The 27,950-nt window shown below is 39.1% G+C and overlaps 1 protein-coding gene and 2 long non-coding RNA genes across 7 annotated transcripts in view; 2 read left to right on the top strand and 1 right to left on the bottom strand.

The window, feature by feature from the left end:
- Positions 1-5: 5 nt before the first annotated feature.
- LOC122174014 (uncharacterized) lies at positions 6-27,615 on the top strand. 3 transcript variants are annotated; one of them, XR_010590657.1, is made up of 4 exons: positions 6-1,527; positions 21,078-21,205; positions 22,867-24,892; positions 27,033-27,615. It is a non-coding gene; the product is annotated as an uncharacterized LOC122174014 (long non-coding RNA). The 3 variants fall into 3 exon arrangements; XR_006175230.2 differs by having other exon boundaries at positions 24,777-24,892; positions 27,033-27,612; XR_006175231.2 differs by lacking the exon at positions 6-1,527 and adding an exon at positions 20,152-20,340 and having other exon boundaries at positions 24,777-24,892; positions 27,033-27,612.
- Positions 2,557-27,950, bottom strand: part of COL4A4 (collagen type IV alpha 4 chain) — a 130,677-nt gene continuing 105,283 nt past the window's right edge. For 2 of the 3 annotated variants that reach the window (XR_010590655.1, XR_010590656.1), the window contains 9 exons: positions 27,320-27,394; positions 26,601-26,708; positions 26,126-26,233; positions 20,922-20,993; positions 20,028-20,156; positions 19,421-19,528; positions 17,948-18,103; positions 14,388-16,306; positions 13,101-13,235 (listed from right to left, as the gene is read on the bottom strand). Coding sequence is in view for 1 of the 3 variants with exons in the window: in XM_065558006.1 (XP_065414078.1) it covers positions 3,561-3,824; positions 5,152-5,438; positions 7,366-7,554; positions 9,922-10,038; positions 13,101-13,235; positions 16,208-16,306; positions 17,948-18,103; positions 19,421-19,528; positions 20,028-20,156; positions 20,922-20,993; positions 26,126-26,233; positions 26,601-26,708; positions 27,320-27,394 (1,847 nt within the window). In the remaining 2 variants the exon portion in view is untranslated. Of the gene's footprint in view, positions 3,825-5,151; positions 5,439-7,365; positions 7,555-9,921; positions 10,039-13,100; positions 13,236-14,387; positions 16,307-17,947; positions 18,104-19,420; positions 19,529-20,027; positions 20,157-20,921; positions 20,994-26,125; positions 26,234-26,600; positions 26,709-27,319; positions 27,395-27,950 lie in introns of those variants that run through there. The other variant, XM_065558006.1, reaches the window with a different exon arrangement.
- LOC135973688 (uncharacterized) lies at positions 10,033-13,223 on the top strand. Its single transcript, XR_010590658.1, has 2 exons — positions 10,033-10,588; positions 12,600-13,223. It is a non-coding gene; the product is annotated as an uncharacterized LOC135973688 (long non-coding RNA).

Below are 27,950 nucleotides of genomic sequence, written 5' to 3'. Positions count from 1 at the left end.
GCCCAAATAAATCTGTTAGTCTTTAAGGTGCCACCGGACTCGTTGTTGTTGTTGTGGATACAGACTAACACGGCTACCCCCTGATACTTAGATAATCCTAACTCTCAGGTCCTAGAGTTTGAATTCCCATTTTACTGTTGCTGGAATGAAATGAATGTTCAGGGTGTTTAAGTGAAGAAACATGAAGGGAGATTTATGTTAACACTTTGTTGAAGTGCAGAACTTTTTCCCTTGGGGAATATAAAGCATTATGTTGTAGCTAAGAATGTGCAGTTTCCATCACAGTATTTTTAGAGTTATTGGGCTACTTTCTGTTCTTAGCTATACCCGCACAATCCTATTTATTTAGGATACTCAAACCAAAGTGATAAATTAGCTCATATTTTGTTTTACTGTTTTTCTTCTGCTTCATACAACAATGTATTGCATCTTAGACCTCTAATTAGCTTTTGAGGTTCCATACAAAGTTGCTAGAAAAGTGGAAGGCTTATAAAGACTATCAATTTGAGATCTGAGTAAGAAAGTGCTAGAACAACTATTTGAATTGTAGAAATGGAGTTTTCTCTGGTTAGTGTAGTTAGTTGGCAAGATTCCCAGGTGGTGTGAATGACTGTACTCCACTGATGCTTTTTTTGACTAGTTTTTGAAATTGTAGACACAGCAGTGGGATCCAGTTATAAGGCAGAGCTGGGCAACTCCTGTTTTGATCATTGTATCCAAATAATCATTACATCTAGATCTAAGATTTGTCAACTCAGATACACACAAAGAAACAAAATCCCATCTTTCAAGGACAGAGTGAGTTCTAGGCATTTTCAGTATCAAGGCCGATCAGCTTTGAGATTTTCAGAAAGTCTTTGTTTTTTGTTTTTGTTTTTGTTGACTTTCATAGCAAAAATATTTACTTAACTAATGCACAGAAAAATCCTAAAGCTAATCCTCCTAATCCTCTCTCTAATTCATCCATCTCAGCAAGGTTAATGGAACTGTAAAAATCATCTAATAATTTGGCTCATTTCATTATTTACGTATGTGTTTTTATCATGGTTAGCACCTAGAGGCCCCAGTGTCATTGTTCTAGGCACAATGGACATACACATTGACACAGCGTATGCACTTTTGGCTAAGAGTTTACAATCTAAGCATACGACCGGACAACCAGTGCACGACAGAGGAGGTGTTATGTATGTAAGGGAAAGTGTCATTATTTGCAAGAACATGGGGTGGGATTTTCCAAAATACCCAAGGGAATTAGGTGAGCAATTCCCATGGAAGATGAGTGGAAGTTGACAACTAACTTCTTAAATTGCTTTGAAAATCACACCCATGATCTTTTTTTCACATCTAGGATGCTTTGCACTGTTTAAGCGATATATGTTAATAGTGTGTTCTCCCCCTCTATGTGTCTTCATCATGGACCAAATCCTGAGGACTCTGACATGCTCAGCACCTTGCAGCGTCAAGCTCTCAGCCGTTACTCACTCATACTCCCTGGGACTGGGCACTTGTGACCTGCGTCTGTGTAAGGTAGGATGGGGTTAAAGTCCTTCACTGGACAAAATGGTGGAAACTATCTCTCAAGAATGGCCTGAGATGCTGGATTTGGAAAAAAAGAGTGGTCAGCTGTGGATTGTTCAACCATTGGGAGGTGGAATTGATAGCTGTGCCTGCTAAGCAGAGAAAGTCATAAAAAGGGAGCAAATGCTCCCAGAAGTGGGGGGGTGAGAAGAGAAGCAGATCCTGTCTGGAAAAGAGGAGGGATAAGATGACACCCAGACATGGTAATCAAACGCAGTACAGGTTTCCGTTTGGCTGAAGGAATATACAGTTGGATGAGGCAGACAGAAGTTGCCCTGCAGTTGTTTTCTGGGGCCAAAAGGAACTGCTCTTGATTGTTTTATTGTCCTTTGACTGCGATTGAGCCCTTCCTTTTGGGAACTAATTTAGAGGCCATGAGCTCAACTCCCAGGGTGGTTGGTTACACCGCTATTGGCTTTAAAGGGATATGTCTCTGTAATTAGTCTGTTTGAAAACCCTCTGAATCAAAGTCTGTTTCTCAGTGCTCTGAACTTTACCGCAGAAGTAGATTCTTACCTCATTTAAGTGGTGTATAGAGTAGAACTGGGCAGAGAAAGGTAGTTCTGTTTAACAGAGGATTTGATATTTTGAAATTTGGTTTCATTCCAGTTAGGAAGGATCATCCAACACTTCAAAATTCTCCATGAAAGGAAATGGAGCCCTGGCTCCAGTGCAAGTCTCTTGACATTTTACCCTGGGGCCACAAACCCTGGTAGTGCGAGTTGACAAAGAGCCAGATGGACAAGTTGGCAGGAAACTAGGCAGGCTTCTTTGGCAGGCAGGGTTCTGTTGGAACACTGTTGATCTCAAATAGTCTCCAAGAAATGTTTCCATTTTGGCAAATTCTGACAAAACCAGCTCTAGTATAGAACCTTTGTGGGCTCTTTGCACCAGAATGAATTTCCCCTCTATTGTGAACAAGTTTTTCAGTAGTTTTAGTGCTATTCAAACAGGCGTTTACTACAATGGACATTTCCATTCTTTTACAGCTAGGTAAAAGATTTGTGGGTTTTCAACTTGTTAAAAATGTGGCTAGTGTTTTAGCTTGCCATCTTTTAAATCACTTTCAATAATATAAAGTCATCTTTAGAGCTCTGTTACTACAGGCCTCTGTGGTGGAGGTTTCACTTTTCTTTTTAATTAGAATTGACAACTGTTTGTTGTCTTCAGCTACATGGATTACGGCTTTACATTTTCATTTAAATGTGCTGAGAAATTAATTGCAAAGAAAATATAAACAGCATTTTACTCCTTCATTATCTGGTTTGTTTATTTTCTTGCATAACAATCAACCATTAGCATATTTTGACAAGATTTTGCTTTTCATTGCTTATGAAATTTCATTAGCAAATTAATTTTGCAATCTGGGTTAGTTCTGTAACTAGTAAAATGGTCATTGATCTCATGTTTGTTTTTACTATGTGCTAGCAGAAGTTTGCAACAAAATCACATTCTCCTCCCACAATTTAAAAATGTATGAGTGTAAATTCAACCAAATATGTAAGAAATTGTGTGGACAGAACTACGTTTATACATCTCATAGAGGGATACACATAGAATCAACAGGAAAACTGCTATTGTGAGCACTCATTTTAAAGTTTCCTAAGGATTCCAGATCAACTTGATTATACCTTCAGTGTAAGACCAAACTGTACTTGTCGCCTGTACACTAGGCTGGTGAACACAATGTAACAGAACTTAATTTTTCTGGTCCTTTGGCTGGTCACTTACACTAGGTTTCACTATTCATATGCTTGTGTGCGTGTGTGTGTGTATATATATATATATATATATATATATATAAATAAAATACACCATTTTTATCTTTCAGTACTATACAGGCAGCAAACTTTTAAACAGATGGAATAGAGCTGTGCACACTTCAATTGAAATTGGACAGTAAGCACCATTTAAATCTTTAGCACAATTTGCTTCTTCCCCCGGCAAGTCCCTCAGTGTAACTCCTCAGTTTGTTTTCTCTTTTAGCCATGCTTCATGCAGACCTGACATCTGCTGATTTTTTTGCGCTGTTCCTGCCCTTCTTTAAGGGTTTCTGACAGAGGAGCAGACACAAACTGCAATTCTGGCCTGACGATTGTTAACCAGAAGCTATATTCATTAGCAAAAAAATGGCATGTTCCCCGCTGACCCTGGCATTCGATGAATGGTGCTGATCTAAAGTCTTCAAGGCAACTTCCAGGTGACATAAGGGACTGTCCACCTCCCTGATCTCCAGACCCAGTGTGCTGGAAAAAAATAATGAAAGAATTAAATAATTGCATGTGAAAAACAGGAAAGAGATGTGCAAACAGTCTTGGCTATTGCTTTTATTTGGTTCTGGGACTTTTTGCACCAAGGCAAATGCTCCCAGATGTGTAAATCTGCAAAGGCATAATACTTGGAGAACTCAAGTTACAATAAACTTCCTTTCATGGCAGGAAGAATCAGATCTAGTCATTCTGGGACTGGCTTATCTCAAAAGTCCAGACCACCCTTGCAGGTCAGCACCAGGTACATGTCATACGGGGGGGAAGCTGTAGTTTAGATGGGCCTGGGATTTTTTAACAATAGTGTTATCTAAACTTGCTCAAAGCAGAGTTAAATGACATGATTTAAAAGCCCGAGTCTTGTCTACCCCAGGTTTTCTTGGAACAGTAATTCATTATGAGTGTTTCTCCTAACTATAGCACAGGTGGAAGCTACACTGTAGAAAAGATTCCACTGGTCCAAACCCTTCCTCCTTGCCCTCATGGTTCAAAACTGCTCAGTTCCTAAGGTGTGAAAAACCTGGGGAGCCTAACTGCCAGGGTGGTTAAGCACTGGAATAAATTGACTAGGGAGATTGACTAGGTTAGACAAACACCTGTCAGGAATGGTCTAGATAATACTGAGTCCTGCCATGAGTGCAGGGGACTGGTCTAGATGACCTCTCGAGGTCCCTTCCAGTTCTATGATTCTATGAAGTGTCCAAAGGCTATAACGAGAAGGGGGGGAAATCGCCCTAATGATGATTTACACTCTGGGCCTGGGACATATAATGCTCTGTTACGCTCCAGTGTAAAATAGAGTAATTCCATTGAAGTAAGTGATATTATCCAGCTTTTATATTCCTGTAACTGAAAGAAGCAGCAGGTCCATTGTGTCTCAATTGTCTGTAAAGTGCTATGCCCATTTATGATTTTGCATAAATAACCAAGTCAGCAAAAAACTACTGTTTCTAGAACCACAATGATTACAGCTATAATACAAATATTACAAATCTGTAACTTTTACAGATTTTTTTTCAACTGTTCCCACTGCCTTTCCTTCCAAACAATGAGGGTCCCAAGTGAAAAATGAAAGTTAAGTGCAAACAGGTGAAGCTTTCCATTTCTCACAGGAAAATACTGAAATCATGATTAAGATTTTTATGACTATTTTTCGGCCAGCTCCATTATCAACTTTGTATGTGTATATAATATAAGCTACGTAATCCAAGAGGCTATCATTCCCAATCTTGATGATCGCTAAGGAAAAGCACAGTAAAGTTTTATAATAGAAACTTGAATATAACCAAGTATATTTCAGTCTTACCATTAAAAAAGAATAGCCTATCCAAAGACTTCTCCAGTTCAATGGGCAGGGGGGAATGGACTGATCTTGGCTATGAACTGCTACAGCTTGGGCAGAGGCCTCACATACAGCACATCTGCTAATGTAGGGTTGTATTTCATCTTCAGAGAGCGGCATCATTGGTAAAGGAGCAGCAGTTGACAGCCAGTAGGACTTATCATTTCGACTGGCATAGTAACAAACTTGGTTGATGTTGCAGTAGACAAATGGCATGGTGTTGAATACAGGAAGACAAGATCCAGCCAGACCTGAAACAATTACATATCCTGAAAATCCAGCACCTGTACATAGTCACCCACAAACAGGCCATCCATTTCAAAGCAGTGGAAACATCAGGAAAAGTTAGTACAAGGCTGTTGGACCCTACAAGTCTCCCACAGGCAATGAATCCTGCAATGCTTTGCAAATTTTTCCTATTGTTTTTCAATGAATAGCACTGTAAATTCCTCCCTCATGACCGACCTCTGTGCTAAAGTCATTGTCATAATATAAAGTTTGTTTCTAGACAGTTTGAAATAATATTCTAGCTTACTTTATTGCAAGCCTGGCCAACTTTAAAATGTCAGAAAACTTCACTGAATTATCAGCTAGTCTCCTAAACTGGTGTTCAGCAGAGTGGTTATGCAAATAAGTTTCTTCTTGCAAATCAGTTTGCTCCTACCAATACATTTAGTGGAGAGTCAATTAAACATGACACGATTTGGCATCATGGGAAGCAACTGTGAAAACAAATACTTTGGACTGTGACATCCTAAAAAAAATTAGGCAAAGGGAGGAGGGTTAGGAGGGAGACTGGCTATTCATAACAACTCATTATCAGCAATGGAAACGTAAATGACAACTTGTGATCAGTTAATTTTGTAAAGTCCGATAGGCCATTGCTACTGACTCAATAAGATTAAACCTCAATAACAAGTTTACTGCCTCCCAGCAAAAATTTCACAAGGATTTATAATTACAGTAGAGGGATCAGACCATCTGAAATGGCCCAGTCCTGCAACATTCTGACCATTACCATCAAGCAGACTTCAGTGGGAATTAAAAAGTACTCAGCACTCGGCATGGGTTCTCCTGCCAAGACTGGATCCCAAAAGTGTTGTACCTATAATGGTCTATTATATAAAGAAGAATTATAAAAATGACAACAGGTACATATCCTAAAGGTGAATCCTGTACACAATAAGCTGATTATTATTTTATAACACCCCAAAGTGTGCTATGTGCTTCATGGACAAACAAAAGGCATGATCACTGCCTCAAACAGCACTCTTTATTCCCTGATCCTGCAATAGCATCTGCTAATGTGGGTGGGTATAAAGGTCTGGGCTAACAGATCCTATTGCAGTATGGGGGCATAAATAAAGAAAAGAGGACAGGTCAGAGGTAGGGAGTGGGGGTTCTGAATAAAAGATACTGAGATTTTATATTAGTTGACTTTTAAAGATTTTTATGACTGTTTTGTAGATCTTTCTGTTACCTTGTGTAGAAATGAAACTATTTAAACACAAAAAAATGTAATACAAGAAGAGGCCAATTTTGGCTGTTAAACAAAAGTCATTGCTTAAAAACCCCTTTGCATGCAAAGTTTATTAAACCTCTAGCCTTTTCTCCATAAAAGAAAAAAGACGACTCCTATGCCTTTTACATAATACATAGGATGATGCTCAGAACTTCTAAATATATAGGCAGTTATTTGGTGCCTATCTTTAGTCAACTCTGTTTGAAATGTCAGTATAAGTGACCCAAGGCACATAAAAGAGCCTTTTTGGAGCTAGCATTAGGATTCAGGAGAATTTTGGCTCCATCAGGTGCTCAGAAGATTAGACACTCTGACATACATGGATTTTATGATGATGTTGTTTTGAAAAAGTCATTTAAATCTATATTATAACATGTAATTTATCAAGTAACAGGATGCTATTATAGCAACATTTTCTATAGTGGTTTAAGAAACAGTCCAATAGTATAAGAAACATGCAGACATTAGGATCAGTATTTTGAGTATCATACACTCACTTCCTATATAAACTGAGTCAACTATTGCATAATAAAGCTTAATACAATATGCTGCAATACACTCATCATTTGTTGTGTATGAGCAGTACATATCTGGCAAGAACATTTTGGATGAGATATAATGAATAAAGAATGTCCATCACTTACTGCAGTACTTACCAAGATCTTGATTATGAGCTTTCTCCTGTCCTTCCAGATACAGCAGACTATATCCTGTCCACAATCTTGGCATTCCCTCAGGACAAAACGGTTCTTTATCTGACTGACTGTGAAGAATGAGCAGGAATCCACTTGCAGCTCTAGTTTCAGGCGCTGGTGGTCCTGGGATCCCAGCTTGGCCAGGTGGACCTTAGGGAGAAGAGGCAAAACAAAGATGATTGCTTGAACATTTAAATATTTCAGCCAAGACAGGTGTCGCTTTAGTTTTTCAGGATGAATTTTAATGCTCAAAGGTTCCAGATTGATTGCAATTCACACTGAAGTACTGTTCTTATCCAGGGATTGTCAAGGGCAGTACAAGCACAAGGTGGTTCATGCTATCCTGATATTGCATCTCAACCCTGATTTGGAGTGTAGTTCCCTCACGTGCCCACTGAATCCTTTGAGCTGAGACTATCAGCAGTGCCAATTGTGCCTCTGATTTTTTCAGCATGGATACATGTCCACTAAGAAATGGACTGAGGCCAGCTAGTAATTTCACATAGCTGCTGATCACTATGAGGACTTTCCGGCTTGGCCTGAATTTGAACAAGTGTGAAAAGGCATAATGTCTGTGACCAACAACAGGTATCAGTAAGACCAGTTTGTTAACAGAAGTCATATCGGAGATGTAGTTTTAATTATCTGCAAAAAATGATCATTTAGGCCCCACCTCAGGAAAGCATCCCTAGTCAGGTATGGTGCTTAAGCACATGCTTATCTTTAAAGTCAATGGGACTTTAACACAGGTTTACTGAATGGATTTAACTTAGGGCTGTCATTAATTGCAGTTAACTCATGTGATTAACTCAAAAAATTAATGGTGATTAATCACAGTTTTAATCACGCTGTTAAACAATAGCATAGCAATTGAAATGTATTAAATATTTTGGCTATTTTTCTACATTCTCATATATATATTTTATTCTGTGTTGTAATTGAAATCAACGTGTATATTTTATTTTACAAATATTTGCACTGTAAAAATGATAAACAAAAGAAATAGTATTTTTCAATTCACCTCATACAAGTAGTGAAATCTTTGTCTTGAAAGTGCAACTTACAAATGTAGATTTTTTTTCTGTTACATAACTGCACTCAAAAACAAAACAATGTAAAACTTTAGAGCCTACAAGTCTACTCAGTCCTACTTCTTGTTCAGCCAATCTCTAAGACAAAGAAGTTTGTTTACATTTACAGGAGATAATGCTGCCATCTTCTTATTTATAGTGTCACCAGAAAGTGAGAACAGGCATTTGCATGACACTTTTTTTACCTGGCATTGCAAGATATTTACATGCCAGATATGCTAAACATTTGTATGCCCCTTCATGCTTCGGCCACCATTCCAGAGGACATGCTTCCATGCTGATGACGCTCGTTAAAAAAAAAGTGTTAATTAAATTTGTGATTGAACTTCTTGCAGAAGAATTGTACGTCCCCTGCTCTGTTTTACTCACATTTTGCCATATATTTCATGTTATAGCAGTCTCTGATGATGACCCAGCACACGTTGTTCATTTTAAGAACGCTTTTACTGCAGATTTCACAAAACGTAAAGAAGATACCAATGTGAGATTTCTAAAGATAGCTACAGAACTCAACCCCAGGTTTAAGAATCTGAAGTGCTTTCCAAAATCTGAGAGGGATGAAGTGTGGAGCATGCTTTCAGAAATTTTAAAAGAGCAACAATCCGATGCAGAAACTACAGAACCCAAACCACTAAAAAAGAAAATCAACCTTCTGCTGGTGGCATCTGACTCAGATAATGAAAATGAACATGCGTCGGTCTGCACTGCTTTGGATTGTTATTGAGCAGAACCCATCATCAGCATGGACGCATGTCCCTTGAATGGTGGTTGAAGCATGAAGGGACATATGAACCTTTAGCACATCTGGCACATAAGTATCTTGCGATGCCAGCTACAGCAGTGCCATGAAAACGCCTGTTCTCACATTCAGGTGACATTGTAAACAAGAAGTGGGCATCATTATCTCCTGCAAATGTAAAGAAACTTGTTTGTCTGAGCGATTGGCTGAACAAGAAGTAGGACTGAGTGGACTTGCAGGCTCCAAAATTTTACATTGTTTTATTTTTGAATGCAGGTTTTTTTGTACCTAATTCTACATTTGTAAGTTCAACTTTCATGATAAAGAGATTGCACAAGAGTACTTGTATTAGGTGAATTGAAAAATACTATTTCTTTTGTTTTTTTACAGTGCAAATACTTGTAATCAAAAATAAATATAAAGTAAGCACTGGCCACTTTGTATTCTGTGTTGTAATTGAAATCAATATGCTTGAAAATATAGAAAACATCCAAAACTATTTAAATAAATGGTATTCTATTATTGTTTAACAGTGTGATTAATCGCAATTAATTTTTTTAATCGCTTGACAGCCCTAATTGACCCATGCTTAGATGTTTTCCTGAATTGAAGCTATATTTTGTATTAGTCTGTCTATCATCTGTGTCAACCTGACAAATGTTTGCAGCAGAAAGTGATCATTCTTACCTTCTGGACCAGTGTATCCTCGTTCTCCTATGACACCTTGGTTACCTGAGGGTCCTGGTGGACCAGGTAAACCATCTTGACCTGGCAAGCCAAACAACCCTTCTTCACCTTTACTTCCTAGACAAAAATGAAGGATGCATTTTATCTTCATATGGCTGCATATAAAGGTAAATACAGTCCAAAGACGTAGTGTACAAGGAACCATTTAATAGTACTGTGCGCAGGGGCCTGCTTTACAATGCTGTATCTAGTCCTGCCCCAGATATTCTTAAAATACTCAAAAATGACACCTACAGAGTACATAAGTATTACAGTACTTGGTACTGGGGGTTCCGGGTGTGTGTGTAAGAGTTGTGCTCTTTCCCTGTGACTGTAAGGTTAGATACAGTGGTGTGATAATATTGCTATCACCAATTGGACTTCATATCCCTATTCCAGAATGTCCCTGCCTCTGGATTTCAAAGTTTACAATCCTGCAGAGCTCTATAAAAAATTCTGTAATAAAAACTGAAACCAGGGGAAGCCTGTACCAAGATGTCTATTTCCACTTGATTCATTGTTTGAACAGTCCCTCAGAACAAGCTCACTGCTTTCCTGACCTGAAACTGCTATTAGATTCCGCACCCTTCTCCGTAACTGGGTGGCAGATTGTGCTAGGTACAATCAGGTAGGTGGTACCACTTTTATCAAAAGTATCTTTAGTTCTTACATCACTAGTTTCACAACAGGTATTGGTCTTTCAGGCCCCCATTCAGCACAGCATTTAAACATGTACTGGAGTCTCTTTAGGTCAAGCTGAAGGTAAACATGTGCTTGAATGCTTTGCTAAATAGGGATAGGCTTTGCTGAATTGGGCTTACTTGTTTGTTCAGTGGAGAAGGAAGAAGGCACCATAAGCCTGTAATATCCCTCAAAGAATGCATCACCTCTTTTTCTCAGATGTGCAACAAATGCCATATTAATGTGAATGCACTGTTGATTAGTAGATGGTGCCAATGAGTGCTTGATATTTGATTGCAAAGGCAGCAGACAGTGTTGGATATGTTTACTGGATATTTTTAAGCAGATAATTTTTTGAGTTTGATACAGTTCCACCTGTCAGATATTGTGGTGTTTGGCAGCCCCTTTCAGAGAGAGAGAATGAGAATTTCAAGATGAACATGTTTCCTTAGGGTCAATTCTCATTGGTGAGATTTGTATGCTTAATTCTTTGCACGCTTGCATTAGGTGTTTACCCTTCGGAAAATGATTTTTAATACTGTGAGACAAACTTGAAAAGTTCCCAACCTTTTACTTTTTATTATGTTTGAGAGAATCTAAAACAGTCACAACATAATTTAACAGCTTTTCAATATCTGTTGCCTAATTGTTTGCCAAAGTTCATGTACTGGAAAGTTTTTGTAATAAATATTATCCCTCAGTAAAATTTCTAGTTTTCTTTTCTGTTGCATAACTTTCCCAGCAGGGATAAGATTGGTCCCTGTTGTGTCAGTAAAAGCAAAAGCATCATTAAATTTTCTCCTAACACACCAACATGAGTATGTATCACTGTAACACCTGGTTGTATAGAAACTGTTTAAAGATTTATATAATGAAAACACTATGCCCTGATCCCAAAAATGCCTCTTAGTTGATTAATGAATTAATTCAGTGTAGTAAACTAAGCAGTGCAGTAAAAAGTCTTTTACTCAATTACATTAGATCAAAGATCAACCTGAGCATCTTCCTCTGAAGATATGAAGATATCCAGTAATACCACCGTGAAAAACATGAATTCCCTAGGTGATAACTGCCTGAGAGTGTTGGATGTATCCCATTATCTAGAGCTAATTAAGACACAGCCTCCACATTTCTATCAAGTTGTGCACTGGAATCATCACTAGCTGTTTTACCGCATAATCTTTTATCTACCAGACAAAATCACTGAATGTCAGCCTCTTACATGCTCCCCTTTAAATACTTTCTCTGGCTATTTTTCTTCTATTGTAACTACATTGCCAAATTCCAGGAGACACAAAACACTGTAGTATGCATCCAACTCATTTTAGGGTCCTTTCAGGCCTTTTAGTAGCATTAGCCTGCTAATAATTATTGTTACATTTAATTTTTCCAAATAATTTTTTCCCTAGCCCAGTAACTTGGGTAGCATTTTTATAAATGCTACATGAGGGTGTTAGGTTTGTTTTTAGTTTGTAAAAAGGAGGAACATTATTGATCAGGTTGGCATCCCCAATGCATGATGCCCTGTTCTCCTTGTTCTGGATTCAAACAGTACAATGCACTTCGGCAGCCAAATCTCTCAGTCACTCTGCATGTCTATCTGTACGAAGTATCTCAGTATTAAACAATATGTTTCCGGAAGCCATTGGTGTGGTGTGCTGCTTTATTTTTTTAACGCAAGATCTGAATAGTAGAAAGAGGTTGTAAAGTCTGATTCCTTAATTTAGAGATGGAGAGGGAGCATGCACAAGATAGAGCCCAGTAACTAAATTCTCTACTCTGAGAAGAATACTCTTATGAGTTACTTCAGCATTATTTTCAGTTTAGACCCCAATCATTGCTGGCACCAAATGGGAAGCAGTTTCAGGGGTATACACAGTATCGCATAGTGCCCCAATGTAGGATGTTCTAAGATCAGCAAAGCTTTCATGTTTCTTACTCAATTTTCTCTCTCCCAGTCTTGTTTCCAAACCTCCAAAACCACAAAAAGCTTATCACACAGATGTTTATTTGTTATGGACTCCATTCTGCCACCCTTTCACAGATTGCTTTCAGTGAATCTACTTGCAGCATAAGAAGGCACTCTTCAGCATGACCGGGGGCATGTTGTGAAATGAGATTTTATAGTAATTCTGAATTTCAATAAGTCATAAAACCTAACACTGTAGGGATTTTTTTTTGCTTTCATTTTACTGACCAAGAATAACATTTATTTGTTAAATTTCCAAATAAATCTCTCACGGTCTTATTGATGAGCCTAGCCATTGTGCCATATACAAGAAATAAGAGGAGAAAAATGCCTAAAACATTTTGGGCAAAATATTAAACACCCCTCTCTCCTCTTCCTACCCCTGTACACTCCACACAGCTTTGCATGAAGGGTGCAGAGAATACACTTCTCCGGGCTTTAAATGTTCTGTTTGTCTTAAATTACCAAGTATTTAAATCACAGGCCTTACCTGGGGGTCCAGGGTAACCTATTGGACCTGGAAATCCTATAGGCCCTTCAGCTCCTCTTTGTCCTATTACTCCACGAGGACCCGGTGTCTTGGGACATGGGGAGTGTTCTGTTTTTCCTGGTTCACCAGGGTCACCTGGAATTATGCAATAAAATTAAAACAACACAAATTGGAACAAAAATCTGTGGGAGAACAACATTCCCCTTTTAATTGCTTTTGATATAATAGTGCATTTCTGGGGCTGAGTTCCCAAAACTTTAATCCATGAGATACATAGGTTTAACGTTACTTTCAGACTGTGTCTAGCCTAGGATTTAAAGGTGTATTGTTAGCATGTGCTAGCTAATACATTTTAAAAATCTAGTGTAGACAAGGGACCACCGCCCTTAATGTGTGCTAAACCGGCTGAATTGAAGCCTGGGTGGAACATAGGCTTTAACTCAATTGAGCACATGTTAAAGTATATACTGCCTTGTCTACGCACCGAAGGCAGCTGAGAATGTCTCCACATACAGCCTGGGCATAAGGGAGTAGGGGTTCCATCCCACATTACTCACTCACTTTAAATGAAAGCCATGAGAGAATGGCTACAGTTTATGTATTGTTTGTTGTTTAGTGTTGTTCACCATTTGCATTCTGTAATAAGTACATTTGTCTAGAACAGTGTTTCCCGAACTTGGGATGCTGCTTGTGTAGGGAAAGCCCCTGGCGGGCCGGGCCAGTTTGTTTACCTGCCCTGTCCGCAGGTCTGCCTGGAGCAGTGAACCATGGCCAGTGGGAGCCGCGATCGGCCGGACCTGCGGACAGGGCAGGTAAACAAACTGGCCCGGCCCGCCAGGGGCTTTCCCTACACAAGCAGCGTCCCAAGTTTGGGAAACACTGCGCTAGAAGACTTATTGGATTAGTTCAAAGTCAGTGAGGCTCAATGTCTGCTTCCACTGATCTGATAGCAGGATTGGGGCCTTGGCTAGTTGGCTTCATTTAGAAAGAGCCTGCTGTGACAGCAGATAAAAAGAGAAAACACTTGTATTTTACATACTTGCATACAGAATTCTATGTACACATATTTGACACTTTATTGTGGGGCTCCTCGGCATAGTACAAGATTACTCTGCCTGTAAATACAACCCAGCTATGTTAAAATCAATTATAATCACCCTGTTATAACGATATCTGTCATTCTTCGCTTCCAGCTATGGCTTTACTACCCAGGGAGCGTAGAATGTACAGAAAGAAACCCAGACATGCAGAACAAATATTTGGTTAATAAGGCATTCTCCAGCTTACCTCTGCAACCTGAAGGATTCATCAAATGGAAAGCAGACCATGCCAGCCATTGCCAAGAAAAATGGAAACAAGTTTCAGGCATGTAAATTAGAACAAGGAATGGAACGAGAACTGAAATAGTTTGTATGAACCTGACATTATTCATGCTGATATAAATAATAATGGCAAAATATAAAATACATGTCTTAGAATACTGCCTGCAAACAGTTTTCACAAGAACAAAAAGGAATCCAAAATCAATGTGATTTTGTAATACATGGTATTGCTGAATGGTGAGGTGCTTTGTGTGATGTGCAAACTCTTCTAGATGACCAGTTCACACAGTGCCAAATCCCAAGGTCCTTGCTCAAGGCTAAGTCCTTTCACTGGGAACCACATGTGGAGAGGCCTTTCTATGTGAGGAATTCCCCATGACTATATATAAGCAGAGATACCACCTCTGTCATGCATTTACATACCCCAGAGATGCCCCTCCATTGTGGTTTTGTACAAAAAGGTGCTACATATATGACTGAAGTAGGACCAGGGACTGGACATGCCTCCAAGGCCCTTCTTTGGTGGACTGACATTTGCGTTCTATACAGCTATATCAGGGAGATAAAATAGTTCCTTGTGGCTTCCCACAGCTGTTACAGAAAAGCCAGAAGGGCAGGGTTGGTGTAACATAGGCAAGAGCTGGCCTCAGGCTGCCTTCTCTCACAGATCCCCTGTATCAGTTCAACCCCTCTTCATAAACCTAATCAGTGAATGATTTGCAGGGAATTCTGTGATTGGAATCTCAGTTTTCTCCTGCCCTTCTGGCCGCCTCCTTTAATAAAGGGTGATCTGGGTCTCAGCATTTACTATACACTTAGTCTTTATTGAATCAAACTCTTACTTACAAACTCTTAACAGCTGAGTTAAAAAACTAAGTAAGGACCTAAGGATTTGGCCCACAATACTTTGTATTCATCCCTTATTCCCACAAGGGTAGAGACTGGTACGGCACTCAGCAAAGAAAGCGTCACATATGATTAGATGAAATGACTATATTCTAAACTACTTTTCAAATTTGCATAATTATAAAACATCTGTTCTTTATTACTAAGAAAGGTTTTTTAATTGGTAAATAAAATATATATTACATTTTCTAATCTTGAGAAACTCCCTTATCGATTTAGAATATATTAATTCTCCCCAGAGCTTCTTATTTTGATGCAACAGGCAAAGGTAAGACTTCTTACTGTGTACTGGAATTCTTGATACTGTGGCATGTAGTATTCTGGATATTAAGATATTGTGCTTAATGAATGTTACTTGAGAAAGATAATATAGGAAAGGAAAAGTGGGTGATGAAATACGCAGTATTAACTTTGCTTCTTTTACAGCAAATAGCATCTATTCACATATGGTACATCTTTGCAAGAACCCTCACCTGGCATGCTCATGCTCTCTAGTCTTGCAAACTATTGCAAGTATCAGAAGAAAATGATCATTTATTAAATTGTTTCAGTGACTCAAAAATGTTCTATGTAATTGAAGGCTGCAACTACCATTTTAAACCAGCCTTGCTCAGGAAAATTTACCAGACCAAGCACATACTTCATCAATGAAGACTGATTACAATAATAAAATAATTATATCTAACTTACTCAACGATATTTCCTCATCCCAAGTGAGTGGGCAGCTAGGATTTTGTCAGGTTGCTATAAACTCTTTTCATGCAAGTGAACACTATATAAAAGTATTCTGTACAGCTATTAAGATCAAAGCCTATCAAGGCTGAGTGGCCAGCACGCACACTGCTGCATGGCAAAGAACCATGTGTTGTTCAAAAGTACCTTCAGGACCTCGAGGGCCAGGTTGTCCTTGAAAACCTCGATCCCCAGATGGCCCAAAAGGGCCAGGGGAACCCTGGGGGCCAGGGTTTCCCATCGGACCTAAAAAAAAAAGGGGGGGTAGAGAGATATGCACAGCTGTTTGCCCCCCCAGGTATTAATACATACTCTGGGTTAATTAATAAGTAAAAAGTGATTTTATTAAATACAGAAAGTAGGATTTAAGTGGTTCCAAGTAGTGACAGACAGAACAAAGTGAATTACCAAGTAAAATAAAATAAAACACGCAAATCTAAGTCTAATACAGTAATATAACTGAGTACAAATAAAATCTCACCCTCAGAAATGTTTCAATAAGTTTCTTTCACAGACTGGATGCCTTCCTAGTCTGGGCACAGTCCTTTCCCCTGGTACAGCCCTTGTTCCAGCTCAGGTGGTAGCTAGGGGATTCCTCATGATGGCTGCTTCCCCCGTTGTTCTGTTCCACCCATTTATATATCTTTTGCATAAGGCGGGAATCCTTTGTCTCTCTCTGGGTTCCCACCCCCTCCTTCTCAATGGAAAAGCACCAGGTTAAAGATGGATTCCAGTTCAGGTGACATGATCACATGTCACTGTAAGACTTCATTACCCACTTGCCAGCACACGCATATACAGGGAGACTTACAAGTAAAACAGAGCCATCTGCAGTCAATTGTCCTGGTTAATGGGAGTCGTCAAGATTCCAAACCACCATTAATGGCCCACACTTTGCATAATTACAATAGGCCCTCAGAGTTATATTTCAAGTTTCAGATACAAGAGTGGTACATTTATACAAATAGGATGATCACACTCAGTAGATTATAAGATTTGTAATGATACCTTACAAGAGACCTTTTGCATGAAGCATATTCCAGTTACATTATATTCAAACTCATTAGCATATTTTCATAAAATCATATAAAGTGCAATGTCACAATGTGCTCTGCATTGGTTCCATGGCACCCTGCAGCTTTTACAACTCCCTGGCACTATGATTCTACTGGAGCAGTGGTGGGCAACCTGCAGCTCACGGAATGCATGCAGCCCATCAGGGTAATCTGATTGTGAGCCACGAGACATTTTGCTGACATTGCCCCTCTGCAGGCATGGCCCCCCACAGCTCCCAGTGGCTGCAGTTTGCTGTTCCCAGCCAATGGGAGCTGCGGGAAGTGGTGGCCAGCACGTCCTTGCTGCCCACCGCTTCCTGCAGTTCCCATTGGCTGAGAACGGTCAATGTCCATAAAATGTTTCGAGGCCCGCAATCAGATTACCCTGATGGGCCGCAGGTTGTCCACCATTATACTGGAGTCAGCTGCTGGGGTTTGCCCCACCTGTGGAAGACCCCCAAACCTCCTTTAGAGGAGCGGGGATTGGGGGTCCCCACAGGAAACATCTGTCAATCGGATTTCATTTGATTTCCAGTGGAATCCCCACAGTTTGGTGGGGAACAAACAGTGTGTGTCCACTTGACTCCTTCCCAGATCCTCCTGTGTGGAGATCCATGACAGTACAGTGGCCAGGGGAGTCTGACCCTCCCCTTCCACCTGGCTGGAAGCAGATCCCCAAAAGCACATGGGTCTTAAATTCTTACTGTTTAAAAATGTGAAGCCTGAGTAGGCAATTTCTCAAAAATGTGAAGTTACCATAATATAGATACTCAGAAGAATCTGCCTGAAGACAGGTATACCCTCACACAAAACCATACACTTGAAATCATACCTTTCAGGCCTTCTCTTCCTCGATTTCCTGGAAAGCCTTTGGCTCCTTGCTGCCCTGGCTGGCCAGGAATACCGGGTGCACCTGGAACACCAAATTCCCCTGGATCGCCTTTCACAAAGATAGTCTTTCCGGGAGGGCCAGGATGGCCAGGCAGGCCTAAAACAAAACCATGGATATTAATAATTCACTCACAAAGGGTAATCTTTTCAGAAGTCCTTAAGTCCCACCGATTTCAATGGGAAGTAGGATCCTAAGTGACCAAGATATGTTAGAAAATGTTGTCCTAAGTCCTACTTCAAGATAATACAGGGGAGAAAGTCTCCATGGGATAGCCCCCCCTGAAACCACTGGGATCCTCCGCAATCAGTAAGAGGCAGGTGAGTGCTATCTGCATTGAGACCACACCTGTCCATGTTGGCTTTGTGCTCCTGGCTGCCCTCCCCTCCTCAACTCCCAGCTGCCTGGTGATGCAGCTTCATTGCAGTGAGCTACCAGCACCATGATCAGCTATAGGGGACTTTGTATTTCAATGCCCTCGTTTTTTCAATACATATAAGAAAAATCCAGAGCTACTATGACTAAGGCGTTTAACCTCTTCAACCAGTGTAATTGGGCTTGTGGAATGTACAAACTCTGCTGACTTCACTTGCAGAGTTTGGTGACCAATCATCGGTTCTTGAACTGACTACAGTTTAAGCTTTGCACGAAAACAGCCCTCATCTACAGAGGTTATATACATAAACATGCAGCTCCCACTTCCCTCCTCTTCCCCACTTCTAGGGACAGAAAAGCTATTTTAGTTCTGTTCTTTTTGTAAATGGCTTTACTATACATGAGTGTCATCATTTTAAGCCCTAATATCATAGGACCTTCCAGGACTACAAGCAAGTGCTCTGCAACCTATTGGAGAGCAGTGAATCAACCTTTTTGCAAGGATGAAAAGTTCCTCTTTCTAGCTTGGCTGGGTTGTAAGATATTGGAACTTAAAACTCATAGGAAAATTGCCCCGAACCAAATATTGTCCATCCTTCGTCTCCTGCTGGTGTCATTTTAATGGGAAAATTCCACAATTAGGGGTAAAGAAGGAACAATGCTTAAAAAAATGTCTACTGTCATAAGTGCTCAGAGCTGTACAAGGCTGGAAGTAATCCCGGCAGAGATTCATAAGCAGAAGGAGTGCAATTGAAGTGGACAGAAGTACATGATGCTTCCAGTTTATCACATGGTCTTCAATTTTATCATGGGGTAGCACCTACCAAAGGACAGGGGGTAGTCAGTCCTAGACGAGTAACACTTTTAAGGTGCGATATACTGTGATCCTACAGAGCTAGAAAGAGGAGCATTAAAACAGTGGGGATTAGCCATATTTATTACCCTCTTTGCCTCTTCCCATATCACATACATATATATATATAGGATTAGAATACAGTTTTCACTGTTTTGGTTAATTGATCATGTTCGATTTTCTTGTACCTCTGATGCCATGTGAGCCAGGTGGCCCCTGATCACCTGGAGGACCAGAAGCTGCAGTTTCAGGAGATCTTCCCACAGGTCCCGCAGGCCCAGGACCTCCTGTTCTACCTGAGGGAGCAGATCATATGCTAGTTTTGAGTTTTCAGTATTTTATACTTTGGATAACAGAAATAAAATATTAATTTAAGGGAGTTGAGGTGCAAGGACATGCAGTTAACCCCATACTTGTGTGCTGCATTTCCCTGCTAAATAGACCGTGGGAGGCATTTGGCACAGAAAATATAATTCTTTTAAAAAAAAATTCTAATTCCTTTCCATAATATCCACTGGAGCTAAAGAGGTCCCAGAATGCATCATTCCTTGACATCACTGATTCCACAAGTCTCATGCAACCCACGGGTTCAGTGATGTAGCAGAATCCTGCATTCTGGGATATCTGTAGCAAGTCAGGAAATGCTAGCATACTTCTCGGATGAGAAAAATACTTTACTTAAAGAAAAGATCCCAGATGTACGTGCTCCATGGGCCTGCTAACCAAGTGGCAGGGAACTAGTTCAGTTTTCATTTCAGCTTTGCAGTTCACTGTTGCGGAGAAAATGTTTCTTACCTGGGTGTCCTGGCAAACCCATGTCTCCAGGAGGTCCTGGAAGAGAAACTCCTGGCTGTCCAGGTTCACCCTTGTCTCCTTTTGGTCCAGGTGCTCCTGTGGATCCTGAAGGCCCTATTTCACTTTGACCTCCAGAGGAAAACAATTACAGTGCATGAAGTCTACAGTGAATGCAAATACAGATGTACAGAATAGAAATACCAGCTGCAGATGATGATGTTCTTTTTGTGATTAGTCTATCTCTAGTTGTCTGGTTCTCATATGTAAGCTGGGTGGAGTTTTTTGAATCTGGCCCTCATTCATCCTTTCAAAGGTATTAGGCTCCTTGATTCAAGGCATAGTCCTTGTCCTTAATTTGAAATCCTTAGTTTTATTCTTTTTGCTTTCAATTTCTTAATTTTCATTTTATATCTTATTCTCATGATCTCTTAGACTGGCACTTAGCATTGATTTTAACAATGGTCGGTAGGGTGTTTTGAAAGCTTCAAATAGATCACCATGGATGAAATCCTGGCTCCACTGAAGTCAATGGCAAAACTCCCATTGACTTCACTGGGGCCAAGATCTTCCCCCATGAGTCTCCTTTTAATCTATTTGCTATTGTTTATCTTGTACATATAAAAGTTTTGAGACTTGGCTTCACTTTGAATCATCTGCACCGAATATTTTCATTGTAAAAATATTCTCAAAGGATTCCAGCAAGACTATTAGACTGATGAAGGATTTTAAGTCTTTCCCCACAAATGATTGTTGGTGTGTTTCTCTAAACCATTAACTATCGGCACTGCTTTAAAGTTTAGTCTGATCCTTAATGACAGGATAAATATCAAAATATCATGGATCATTTCATATTCATTTTTATTTAAAAAAATTCTGTACATTTTCATTCTTTACCTGGAACTCCTGGTGAGCCCTTTTGACCTTGCAGTCCATTCAAGCCATCTAATCCAGGCAACCCTGATAAACCTTACAAGTATTGTAAACATTATTAGAAGCATGATCCAAAAAACTTGTAAATATATAAAACTTGACAATACATTTCTGGTTCAGTACAGTGTTTGCTGAAAGTGTTTTGACAACTGAAGAATGAACTACATCATTAAAGTTGAAGCCTGTTTTGAAAAAGGAGCATCATTCATAGATTGCTGGACAGTGAAGGAAATATGAAAGCAGCAGAGGTAATTTCCTTTCATATATTAGCAATGAGAACATTTACCTTTAATCTTTAGTGTGATTTTACTTTGAAAAGTGACTAGAAACATGGCACTTCTTTATGCATTGCATCTGCTCCGTGTGCATTGATAACCATCATCTACCAACTTGATAAAAATGAGATTTTACTGCTTTTTATTCCTGTTAACCCTGGAGAACCAACACAGGTAAAACAGAATGAGCTTTGGACTCGATCCTATTTTGTGCAGGATTATTTACTGTTGACCTATGAGCCAGACTTTTGTAAGGCCTATCGCTTATTTGTGAGTTAAACTCTCAAAGTGTTGTGGGAGTCTTATTAAGAAGGGAAAAATAGCTTGCCTAAGAATTACCACTAAAAGATTTGACAATCTTTGCAAGAATTGTTAAACAATAAATATTCTTTTAGATGTACTAATTATTGTAAGAGCCGCTTAGCTTAGGAGGATTTACAGAGATAAACAACAGATGCTAATATACTGGAAATTTTGGGGATAAAAGTAATATATGTCTATGAAAAACAGGAAATAAGTGAAAATGAAACTATAGGCCCCTCTAGTATCATAGTACCATGCTGTAAGCTAACTGTCTTGTCTACAGACTGCAGGAAGAGGTTCTCACACATTGTAGTGATGTACATTTCTTTCTGTTATGTGCTGTCTAATTATCTTAATAACTCAAATCCAGCTGATTTATTATGAGGTCTCTTTAATTACTGAATAAATTCAAACCTTACTAATACCCTTATTGGTAACAAATTAGTAACATTACAAAATTCTCTAATTTGCAAATCATTTAAAGACAATGGGGTTGAACATGTGTAATTGAGGACTTAAACGAGTATGCAGACTCATTGTCCCTGGTGGTGATGCACTAGGTGGAAAGATCAGACTGAGTTTCAGGATAGGCAGGTAGAAAGAACATCTTTTATTTGTAAACTGAGGACATTTGATAAGAAGATAATTAAAACACAACAAAGAGATAACGCTTTGATGCCATTTTTACAGTCTCTTTTCAGGGTAGAAATACTCTACTTTCTTTCCCATTTTTATTGGAGGGTAAAATAATAATTTTTGTTGAAGTTTTATTTATACATTTTAAAACTTATCGACAAAACTCATCTTTTCAGGATAGAAATTACAATAATTTATATTAAATATAAATCACACCTTCTTGGCATTTATGTCTAAATTTTTGCTTAGCAAAGCATTTTGCTGAATCAAATGGCACATAACTTTTGTAGTAACACAGGCTAATTACTTAGCTGGCTTTAATATAACTTTTAGGTTTTGTTTTAGCATAGCTGAAATTAAGAACTTCCTTGATTGTGCCTTACTGTCTAAATTTCAAACAATAAATATCTGCAAGGGAAAGTACTTCATTTTAAGATGGGGTAGAAGTTCATGCTCACTACATTGGGTACAGAGCTTGCTATAATTTCTGAAGTATGCTTCAGTCATAGTGATAGCCTAATCCTCCCCTCCCAAGGTTATAGGGAGTCAAACAGTTTTGCTTTAGGAGTCTTTTCTAGTAGAATGGTAATATGTTTAGTGTCCTGTAAAATTTGAGTGCTTGACTTCACAACCTTAATCATGTTCTTTTAACATACTGGGTGTTTGTTTAGTTTGTTTGGTATGTAATTTCCTAGGTTTTTAAAAAAGGAAACGCAAAAAAACGCAGAAATTCCATCATGTGGCATCAACCAACATGTCTCATCAGCAGGATTGAAAGCTTTAGATCCACTGCACTGATGTCTAACCACTGGAGCTAATGGAGCAACCGATAGTAGGTTGTTATCCTACATATGCACCAGCACTGCAGAGAGAAGGGACACTTTCTAAGTGGGTTTCACAGACATTGGCTGACAGCAGAGGAATTATTGAGACTCAGGAATCTTTAATGCCATTCTATGCTCTGAAGGGGAGTGGGTGCTAGTGGACACACCCTCTTCCACCCATAAGCATGACCCCCTTCTGCCCCATCCCCTCCAACCTGTCATTCTCCGAGTCTTTTCCCTACCCTGGCTTCTCCTCACAGTCCCATTCTTCTCCCCTAGACGGTCCGGGTTTTCTCGGCTTAGGTCTTCTTGTCCCAGTCTCTTTGCCCAACCAGCCAAAAGCTACAACTGAAGGAAAAGCCTTCATCTCCAGGCAGGAGCATTCCCGGTTTGGATAGAATTTAGTTGCTAAAAGGTCTCTATTGAGCAAACACAAACTGATTTCTCAAAGGTTTATAACTTGGCCAAATTTGGGCAGATTTTCATGGGGACAAACAAAGGCATATCCCTGACACAAAGGCCTTGCCCCTGCTGAATTTCAAGTCCCTGCTCCAAACCATGGGGGCTCTAAGAATTTTCAAAGTAAAGGTTGTCAGAATTTAACAGAACTTAATGTATCTTTTCACAGCCTTGTCCTCAAAAGGCTGAACAATCTTGCTTTAACTTTTCAGAACAGTTCAACTTGAGGCAGACGACTGGCATGGAAAATTTCAGCTGAAACAGTTAAAGTTTGGTAAAGTTATAAGCAAATTAAAACATGGGCTTATAATTGGAAATGTCAGAAACGTCAATACTACATGGTGGTACCAGCCTTACCTGTAATATTCTTTCTGCCCTTAATTCATTACTGTACAATAACTTTTCATGACACTTGTTCACCTTTCCAATCCTGTTTACTATGGCCTCATCTATACGTCAAGGGAGTTCCTTGTGAAAGGCTTATGTACAAGTTGTTTGCCAATGTTGAGAATTTACCTAAATGATCACAAACACTAACAATTTTTGGAAACCCATTTTGTTTAAAAAATTTTTGATGCTTTGTTTTTTTAGTCATTGATATTGGTTTACTTTGTTTTCCAGGAAATGTCTAACACATTTGTCAACACTTCATTATAACATTAGCACTTGTAAATCTAGATTTTGAACTGTTACAGTCCCATACTTCCAGCTACAGCTGAATTGGCTGATCTATACATGAACTATGGTTCCTAAATTTTAGGGCCCAATCCTGCAATCTTTACTCTCACAATCCTTCTGAAATTAATGGGACTGTTTGCTTGAATAAGGACTACTTATGAATGCAGCTTGCAGGATTGGGCCCTTAATTAGTGAGACTGTCTCTCTGTAATAAAGAAACTGTTGTTTTGATGAATGCCTGTAACTTCAATCCCTAAATCTGAAAAATTGTTCATGCATGAGATCTTTAATGTAAATGAAAAGCAATTAGGCTAACAAGGCTTAGTCCTTAATAATGAACAACTGGTTAACCATTTCACTTCTAATGACAATCACAAATGCTTCTTCATTATTAAAAATGGAACTATTAATATTATTTAAAAGCCATGCTCCACAGTACACTGGCATACCAATTCCATTAATTCTTTGTAATTGGATACATTTTAAAATTTATAATCCTTCATTTCAAACATTTTGGTAGAATTAATCCACACTGGAGCTAATCTTTTTTGGGTGGCTTGATCCCTACTGAATTTCCGTTTTTATCTGAGCTACCTATTTTTCTGTCCCTGTGCACCTGTTGATCTCTTGTGTTTCCTTTGTAGGGCCTAAAATGATTTCCGTAAAATGAATGAGTGAAGTTAGCTGCATAAAACAAATAAAATGCCTGCTCCTAAAGAAGAACAGGACACTTCTGCAACTAACGAGTTTTCACTATCAGGTGTGTAAATACCTTTTCAAGTGGAGGGCAATTTGGAAATCCTTGTCATTGCAGCATGACTCCCAGTGCTGTAGCTAATGGGTATACTGTTGTGTGCAACACAGTAAACTGTTTTCCTACAGATTACACAGGAACAAGGAATTCGTTATCATTGTATTATATCAGCACCCCCTACCTTCCCACAGATAATCAGAAAAAGCTTTCATGTAAACCTCGGTTTTCAGTTTTGAACTGCCCAAGTTTGCCGTAGACTGAAACTGAAAAAACGAACGTTTTCTGTACAAAAATTGATTGTTCCCTTTTGGGAAAATTTATTATGGACTCAAGGGTGGCTTTGTCTTGAGCCCCAAGTCTGGGGTAGCATGTTGTACCACAGGAGCAGTTTAGGATGCAGATTGTGACCACCCAGTAAAAATAAACAAGATAGCTTCATTTCTGATTATATAATTTATCTTAGTATAATGGTGATATAATATACACTAAATTTTAATTAGCTACAATACATAACAGTTATATTGTATCCTTTATGGGGGAAGAGATTTTTAGATGCACAGTTTTTTCAATCTAAACACAGTGATTGCCATGAAAGATGTAATTTATCATTGATTGGAAGTATTTCTAAGTGTAATCTGCCAATAGATCAGCTGTCTTGCAAACAGTACTTATTTTGTTACCACATTTTGATAAAATGCACCAATCATATGAGATTTCCTATATTTGAATTGGCCACCTTTTTCATTAATGTTTTCCACTACAGTGTGATCTGCTATTCGTATTCATGTGTGCTGTATGCAGAGTAACAGTGGCACTACATGGCCAGAAAATAAATTACAGTGTAACTGAAGTGTTAGTGAAATATCTATTGTCGGAGAATTTTACTGTTCTTGTGTCAAACTCTGCCCTCAGTTGCACCAGCTGAACCAGAATTTGAGGTTTATATCTCTGCCTCCTTATTTACTTTAGATTGTAGCCTGATTTCTTTGGCCAACATTTGGCTTTAAGGGTGGGATTTTCAAACGTGCTCAAAGTTGGCCTAACTCTTCTAGCTACTGAAGTCAAAGGGGAGTTTTACTATTGATTTTAATGGGAGCAGACTTAGGCCAATGCTAAGCACTTTTTAAAATCCTCTCTATTTTCAGTTACGTTTGTTATAGCACAAAATTCCCAGTAATTTCTGACACCATTACTTGAACTGTAATGTGTGACTAACGCTGCACTGTTTATAGCACTTACCTTTTCTGCCTGGGGGACCAGGTAATCCTGGCAATCCTGCAGCTCCTAAAGGCCCGGTATTACCTTGTTCACCTGGAACTCCTGGCAATCCTGAATCACATATGGCACCTGAAGGTGGAAAATATTTTTAATATGCAAACCTTTTTACTCCTGCCCCCTTAGCTGTTATTTCTCCCATACTATTCAGTACACAATGGTTATTGACAGGCATCTGGAGCCAAAAATTCTATCCAAAAGCATTGTCAGCTTTCCTTGAATCTCCTTTATGGCCCCTCTTGGAAGAATCTCTGCTACTTTGCTGCAATAGTTTCTGATACAAGCCTTCATGCTGCCTTTGATACCAACCTACTCTCTGTTGCCAGCTTCATCAGCTGCATGGTTTTGAATTGCACTGCAGACTGCCTCACTTTTTTCCATTTTGAAGTAATTCTCATCCATTTCTGTTTTTTGTTTTTTGTTTTAAATTTGACATTACCTGGAAAGCCATTTGCTCCTGGGGATCCAGGCATCCCCTTGGGTCCTTGTCTTCCAGGTTCCCCTTGGAAACCTGGTAAACCCTGCTCTCCTGGGAATCCACAGGGTCCTTAAAGAAAGATAAATATAACAGTTTCAGGTTTAAAGGCATCCATGCCTCACACTGTGGTATGTTTACAAAATGCCAAGCTCAATATGCTCCCTCATGTCGTACTCCTGAATAAAGGACGAGCTTTACACAAATAGTTCAACATTTCAGACACACAGATGTGTTTATTATGCTGTTTTGCTCTGGTCTCTCTGATGTGTGGACTGTGAAGTTATTTAAATTAGCGATAGGGCACGGAATTACTGATCTTCCTTTTACTCTCAGTGTGATTGGGAAGAAGTTGACAGATTTTCCTTTTTTCCTTCCTCTTCTATGTGGCTGAAGAAGGAGGGTCTGTTTCCAGAGACAGAACTTTCTGGTGGCTAGCGGAGTGCTCATCAGTGATGCATCTGGACAGCAGAAGACCCTAACGCCTGTGTTCATTTGTGGACTATATTATAAATTGTGCGGCCTTTTTTGGTCCTGGGCTTCCAAAGGCTCAAAAGCCATTGTTGTGCATTAGTCATTAGTATTAAGCTGCAAATACTAAAAGCAGCAAAACATGAACAAATCCTATAGCAAATTTCAAATGTATTTAAGCACTAATTTTTTTCTTAATAACCTAAATGTACCTGGTGATCCATGATCTCCTGGAGGCCCTCTTTGACCAGGTGGACCACGTTGACTGCCCGAGTCACCTCTGTTACCTATTCAAGTTAAAAATACAAATAAATGACTTTCGTTAGACATCAGTGTCTGTTTCATCCGCAAAACCAAAGATAAATAATTTTGAAGGCCCAGTAACTTACAAATATTAATCACTAAAATCACAAAAACAATTCTCAATTAAAAAAACAAAACAAATTCTATTATTTTATTACATTACACCAAAAGAACACAAAAAACTAGAGGATTGTCCTTGATAAATTCATACTAGGAAATAGAATGTGGGATTAAGGGAAAGCTTCTTTGCAAGTGACTGTGCTAAGTTTTTATGTTAAATATGGACAATATAGCTGTATTTTTGTTACTGCAGTATCACTTAAGCACTAATTGGGAATGGGCCCCATTGTGCCAGGTCCTATACACACACAGTAACAGACTGTTGAGTATGCCAACAGCATTCTAAAAACAAGTGTATCAATCAACTTTTTGGAAACTTCAGGAGTCTGGGTATTCTGTATAGCTAAGTATTTGTATAGCCCCCATCATCATCATAACTGAGAGTCTACTGAAAACTTAATCTTTCACTTGCTTTTGTAA

Source organism: Chrysemys picta, chromosome 9 (assembly GCF_011386835.1).
Source record: "Chrysemys picta bellii isolate R12L10 chromosome 9, ASM1138683v2, whole genome shotgun sequence".
Lineage (NCBI taxonomy): Eukaryota > Metazoa > Chordata > Testudines > Emydidae > Chrysemys > Chrysemys picta.
Note: the sequence above shows the minus strand (reverse complement) of the source record. Positions and strands in the feature narration are given on the sequence as shown.